Source organism: Theropithecus gelada, chromosome X (genome assembly GCF_003255815.1).
Source record: "Theropithecus gelada isolate Dixy chromosome X, Tgel_1.0, whole genome shotgun sequence".
Taxonomy (NCBI): Eukaryota; Metazoa; Chordata; class Mammalia; order Primates; family Cercopithecidae; genus Theropithecus; species Theropithecus gelada.
In genome coordinates, this window is record NC_037689.1 from 5,556,915 (window position 1) to 5,563,498 (window position 6,584).

Here is a 6,584-nt window from a genome sequence, read left to right on the forward strand (position 1 = left end):
GCAGCTTAAGGGCACGGAGGTTGGTGTGATGTTGAAGGCTGATGAAGATGAGAGTTTCTAATGAAGCAAGGCCCTAGGGATGGCAACTTCAGGGACACTGAGCTCTAATCACTAACCAGGCACTTGTCCAGTCCTGGTGGGTAGGATAAGAGGGTGTGGAAGCACATTTACCTCCCTGCAGGATCTTGGAAGGAAAATGATTGGGACCAGAGTAATCAGTGGAGAAAAAGAACCAGACAAACTGTAATCAGGGAGTCTCTTGCTGCTACAGGAGGTCATAGAAGGAAGAGTCAAAGCATGTAGTGTTGGTTGGAAGTAGTTAAGGAGGGCTTCCTGCCCAATATGGTCAAAGGATGGAGAAACTTTGTGGGTAGAGAAACAGGACGAGGAGGTGGCCTGAGGGCAGTTGGTGCCTGATTTGGTGTTGAAGCCCTTGCCAAAGCCCTTGCTTACTTTTCCCTTCTCCCACAGGAAAGCGTCCCAAAAAGGGCCTGGCCACAGCAAAGCAGAGACTCGGCCGTATCCTGAAAATCCACAGAAATGGCAAACTACTTCTGTGAGCCCTCCTGTGTCCCACCCCTCACCCCTTTACCCCCATTGCCTTCTCCGTTGTCAACTCTCGGGGCATTCCTGGATCCTATCTGCCCCGGACAAGGTGCTGAGGTGCATTGTCCTGCTTTCTTGGGACTTACCAAAGGCACGGACCCCTCCACCGACTCCTCCTAGCTCCCTTCCCCACTTTCACTAGAGCATCCTGCCTGCCTTCTCCATGCCTCTGAGTAGCAGGTAAATGGGAGAGGTTTCCAGCTGACTAGAACCCTCTTTTCTACTCGTCCAAACCACTCCCCTGTCACCTGCCTTGTCTGTTCTTTACTCTTGATCCCCTCCTAGAGCTGGAAGGCAGGATGAGGAGAGGTGTGAAGGAGCCTGAGCCATGAAGTGGGAATCCCAGTGCTTGACACTTTCTGCAACTCTAGCCCTATATCCGGAAGCCTGCCCACCTCCACCCATTCTGTTTGCCCCATTTCCCCAGTCCAGTGGACATGCCCCATCTGCAGACTTGCTCATGGGAGAAGGCTGTGGTCTCTGCCCCCTCTTGCCAAAAGCTTCATGGAAATGAAGAGGAAGGCCTAGAGCCTCCTTCCTGCCCCACTGTGGGCCATTTCCAGAAGTGGCCTAGAAACGCCAACTTCACTTACCTTTCCGGAGAAAGGTGATTCCTATCACTTGTCAAGGTAGGGAGAGGTCAGATGCCCAAGCCTTTGACCATGGCTTTGTAGCCTGTTGGAGGAAGCTACTTTTAGCTGGCGACACATGAGGCCACTTGTTTTAGGGTGAGCTCCAGGGATTTGCCTGGATTTTGAAATCATGTAGAACATTATCCACGTGGCTGTGGCTGTGGCTGGGCCCTGGCAGGTGGAAAACCATCTCCCAGAAACCTGAAAGCACCTGCCACTGACGCAGATAACCCTGGCCCTACAGCTTGCTTGCTCCGCCTATACCACAGAGCACAGCCTGGACATTATGGAGGGTGTGGCGGGACGGCCCACACCTGGGTCCTCCATCGGGAACTTTTCATGCTTCTTTCTCCACCTGAGGTCTTGGTCTGAAGAAGACCTCAGGACTCACATCTTCACTCCTGGGCCTTTGCACTTCCAGACGACAGGTCATCGTTCAAGCAGAATGCAGACAGGCCATTCACGAGCCCAAGTTGAAGAGAAGAGACGCCCATCCGTGAAGGAGCAGACCATCCATCCGATCCTCCCTTCCCCTGTCCTTCCTTCGTGGATTATCTCCATTGTCCAGACAGTGCCCCCACCTCCCACCGCCTTGCCTCACTGGCAATCTGGACTCAATGGAGAACATCCCCCCCACCTCCATTTGGCACTGCCCAAGTGGAGTGTACCCTTGCCCTCTCCACCTGTACCACCCACTCCAACCTCACCCCAGCTTGCCCAGTGCTGCTGGGGAATTTAACAGCTATCATGCAGGCCACAGGGAATTTGTGAGGCTTCCTTCGTCATCTTTGTATCTCCAGTTTGTCTTTCTTTTCTCCGTAGCCCTGCCTCTACTTTCCTTCCTTGGAATCAGGGGTTCCTTTAGCCCATTTGCTTTCTCTACCTTGGGGACCCCAGGGGCCAAGCAGTTCTCCATCTAGTCACACCAAAGGCAGAAAGCCTGGCTACCTCCCCCCAGCACGTGAGTCCCTACTCCCCTCCCCTCTGTTTCTACCCAGCTTTGCTTACTTTGGGGATTTCAAGGCAGCAGAGGGTAGTGAGGGGAGGGCAAGAGAAGCCTCTGTCGCTGTATAGGCAACTGCCTGACTATGCGGTGACTGCTGTAACCAACATCAGGTCCCCAGCCCTTTTGTCCATTAACACCCCCTCTTGATCTTTCAAAGGCAGCTAATTGCTAGCAAATCCCCCTGATTCCGGCCCTTTCCCTCTGTTTCTTTGTTAGAAGTTTTCTGTGGAGCTGAAACCCAGCCTCCATTTGACTGGGTTTCATTTAGCTTAGTTGGGTTCTTGGAGCCCCCTGTTTGTTGTTTTGTGTTGTTTCCAATGAAAAGCAAGTTTACCCTCAGAGTTATGCTTTTCCAAAGAGGCTGATGTCTTTGTTTTTGTTTTTTTTTAATGTTTCAGGTTCTCAGTGAAGTGAGTTGGGGAGGGGTTGGGAGTGTTTAGTAATCAAGGTTTAGAACACCGTGAGATAGTTACCTCTGATCTCCAATTCCTAGCTAGGGGCTGGATAGGGGGAAGGGAGAGAGGATTTCTATTCACCTTTAATATATTTTTACAAAAAAACAATATAGAAACAAGCCCACCGCTTCTGTACATGTCTAAATATATTTTTAGAAGTGGGTAGGATTGTGAATTTCTGATGCAGGGCCTTTTTATAAATAGGTTAGAGTAGCATCATTCACACTTCTCTGTTGTTTTTGCCCCTGTCTTTTTCTTATGTTGTGTTACTAATGTAATTTATATTTTTTTTAGATCCTCCCTTTCCTATAGAGATAAAAGTGATTTATCTTGGCAATTGCTTTGCTTGGCATTCTTTTTTTTTGTGGTGTGGGTGGTGGTGTGGTGCAGCGTCCAGGAGTGCTGCCTTCTCCTTGTACTCCTTTGTCTCTCCCTCAGCAAGTTATTGGTGGGCATTTCCCTGGTGGTCAGCCTTATGCTTGAAGTGGGAAGGGTATTCCCACCCTCAGGAGGGACACACTTCACACACCTGAAGTAGATCATCAGAAGCAGAGTGAGCAAAAAAGAAAGGGTGCAATAATTCAAAGGGGTCTGACAAGTTCAGTGGGAGGGCTTTCCAGAGACTGCTTTTGCAAGTGTGTCCTCTTTCTGTGAATGTGGGATTTTTTTTTTCCTTCTCCCTGCATGGAAGACATGCACTTGTTGTATAATCTGGACTTAATTACTGTGCTTAGGGCCAGTACAAGGGTTAGAAGAATATAATTATCAGAGCTTGTTTTCACAATTATCGCACTTGTTTTCTTGTGCCAGGCACTACTCTTAATGCTTTATTGATTCATTTCATCCTCACCAACACCCTCATCCTACCAGCAAAGAAACAAAGTAACCTTCCTGTATCATACATGAAAATTCTGGGACCAACCTGGTTCCAGAATGTATATTCTCTTATCACTCGTTCTACCACTTCTCACTGATAACCACTACCATTTATTAAGTGCCTTTTGGGTGCCAGGTGTTGGGCTAGGGATTTTACTTAGGATATCTCATTTAATCCTCACTGAAAACCCCATGAGGATATTCACCCTGTTTTACAGTTAAGGAGACTGAAGTTTGCCAATGGTCTTCTGCAGCAGGATCTGCCTGATTCCAAAACTTACATTCTTTGCCTTCACCGTATTAGAAAATCTTTTTTTTTTTTTTTTTTTTTTGAGGCGGAGGCTTCACTCTGTCGCCCAGGCTGGAGTGCAGTGGCACCATCTCGGCTCACTGCAAGCTCCGCCTCCCGGGTTCGCGCCATTCTCCTGCCTCAGCCTCCCGAGTAGCTGGGACTACAGGCGCCCGCCACCGCGCCCGGCTAATTTTTTGTATTTTAGTAGAGACGGGGTTTCACCGTGTTAGCCAGGGTGGTCTCGATCTCCTGACCTCGTGATCCGCCCGCCTCGGCCTCCCAAAGTGCAGGGATTACAGGCGTGAGCCACCGCGCCCGGCCTTTTTTTTTTTTTTTTTTTTTTTTTTTTTTTTNCGAGACGGGCGGATCACGAGGTCAGGAGATCGAGACCATCCTGGCTAACACGGTGAAACCCCGTCTCTACTAAAAAAATACAAAAAACTAGCCGGGCGTGGTGGCGGGCGCCTGTAGTCCCAGCTACTCGGGAGGCTGAGGCTGGAGTGCAGTGGCCGGATCTCAGCTCACTGCAAGCTCCGCCTCCCGGGTTTACGCCGTTCTCCCGCCTCAGCCTCCCGAGTAGCTGGGACTACAGGCGCCCGCCACCACGCCCGGCTAGTTTTTTGTATTTTTTTAGTAGAGACGGGGTTTCACCGTGTTAGCCAGGATGGTCTCGATCTCCTGACCTCGTGATCCGCCCGTCTCGGCCTCCCAAAGTGCAGGGATTACAGGCTTGAGCCACCGCGCCCGGCCTAGAAAATCTTTTGAGGCTCAAGCACCCAATAGATCATTATTAAGCCTTTGTTGTGTGCAAGGTGCGGAATTGAGAGTTATCTCCTAAGGAAAGCACCCAGGGTGATCTTGGGAGACTCAGTTTCAAATTCACCACCACCCTGACTGTGGGTGAGCCAGGGCAGGCTGCTTAATGTCTGTGGGTCACCTATTAAAGTATTTTGAACCCAATCAAGATTTACTTCCTCCTGGAGATTCTGCTTCTGTGGGTCTGGAGTGAGGCTGTCTGGTTTTGGCACCTACTGGTTAAATGACCTCCTCCAGTTCTCACAGTCTGTCTCAGCAGCAGTAGGTGGGGTTTTGATAAATGTTCATGTCTGAAGCATGGAGAACTGTATTTCCTGGTAGAAAGGAAACAGGAAAGAAGGATTTTAAAGCCTTTGCAGGAATGGTGGGCTGGGTTATTTTTGTCACCAATTCCCCCCACCTTCCTCAGTCAAGAGACAAAGCACTGTTTTGTGCTTTGTTTTTACCAACCTCAGATTAGAAGATAAGCTAGACCCTTGGTCACCTTATTCCTCAGTCCAGGCAGGAGGTGCCAGCAGTTCAGAGGCTCCTGTCTCAAAATTGGGAGGGAAACAAGGCACCCAACTTCAGTCCTCCCCCTTCCCAGTATGGAGTGGAAAAGTGCACAGGACTTGGGGCTAAAGAGCCCTCCTTCTCAATGAGTAAGTAATTTGGGAGAAACTGCTTGTCTGTGTCTCAGTTTCTACATTTGCAAGATGGAATTAACTATGAAGCCCTCTAGAAGCTTGGTTGCCCCTAAACTTTCTGGATGTTGTTAATTCCCAAACCGAATCCTCTAGCCCTAACTTGTCCTGAGTACAGATTGCCATTTCTGCTATCTCATGTTGTTTCCCCTGCCTCAACTACACAGGCCCCTTCATCAGCACTCTGTACACACCAAGTTAACTGAAATGGCACTTGCCCTCCAGTAAGTTGAATGGAGGAGAGGAGCATCATATGGTACAGCATATTGATAGAGCTAAGTAGGGAATCCATTCTAGAGAAGCGAGGAGATTGGGGAAGCCTTCCTATTGGGTGGTGCTTGAGCTGAAAGATGAAAAGCAATTAGTTGATCTGGCTAAGAACAATGGGAGAGTAGTCCAAGCCGAAGCAGTAGCATGAATAAAAATAGGTTGGGGTGTGTGTGTGTATTCATATAGGTCAACAATATTGTAAACTGCAGCTGGGACTCACCTGGAGGAACATCAGCACAATCCCCAAGAGGGAATATGTAGTTTGAGAAGGCATATGATCATAATTGGTTAATTTTTAGGCATAATGTTTATTTTAAAATCCTAGATTATGAAGGATATGTAATTTTGATGTTTGTCAAAAGACCTTACTTTATCCCAAGAATGGCAGAGAACCTTTAAAGGGTTTTAAGCAGAAAATCACATGATCCAACTTGGCATTTAAAAACGATCCCTTTGGGCCGGGCGTGGTGGCTCACACCTTTTGTAATCCCACCTCTCAGGGAGGCAGAGGCGGGAGGATAGCTTGAGCCCAGGAGTTCGAGACCTGCCTGGTCAATATAGCAAGACCCCATTCTCCACAAAAAGGAAGGAAAAAAAAAGACAAGTGTAAAAAGGATCCCTTTGGAGGTGGGTGAAGAGGGGGAGAGACTGAAGCCAGGAAGGCTAGTTTGGAAGCTACTGAAGGAGAGATGGGGAGGGCACCATCTCATCTAGTGTCCCATTGAATGCCACTTTCCTAAGGAAACCTTCACCCAACTGTCCAGTCAACTTGGACCTTTTCCTGGACTCCTACATCCCATGAAAGGCAGAAATCCCAGGCCATTTGCAGGGGGCAGACCATGAGTTGGGCCACTCAACCCAAGAGACAGAAGATGAACTCCTATATCCCCTTCAGCTTTTTAATTTTCAAAATAACCTCAGACCCTCTCCTTTTCCATGGGACCCCAT

The 6,584-nt window shown here is 48.7% G+C and overlaps 1 protein-coding gene across 3 annotated transcripts in view; it reads left to right on the forward strand.

The window, feature by feature from the left end:
• The window catches only part of PHF8 (PHD finger protein 8), a 105,512-nt gene extending 102,476 nt beyond the window's left edge, over positions 1-3,036 (forward strand). For 2 of the 3 annotated variants that reach the window (XM_025372238.1, XM_025372239.1), the window contains exon 22: positions 472-3,036. In XM_025372238.1, the coding sequence (XP_025228023.1) occupies positions 472-560 (89 nt within the window). In that variant the 3' untranslated portion in view covers positions 561-3,036. The remainder of the gene's footprint in view (positions 1-471) is intronic. The other variant, XM_025372240.1, reaches the window with a different exon arrangement.
• The last annotated feature ends 3,548 nt before the right edge of the window (positions 3,037-6,584 follow it).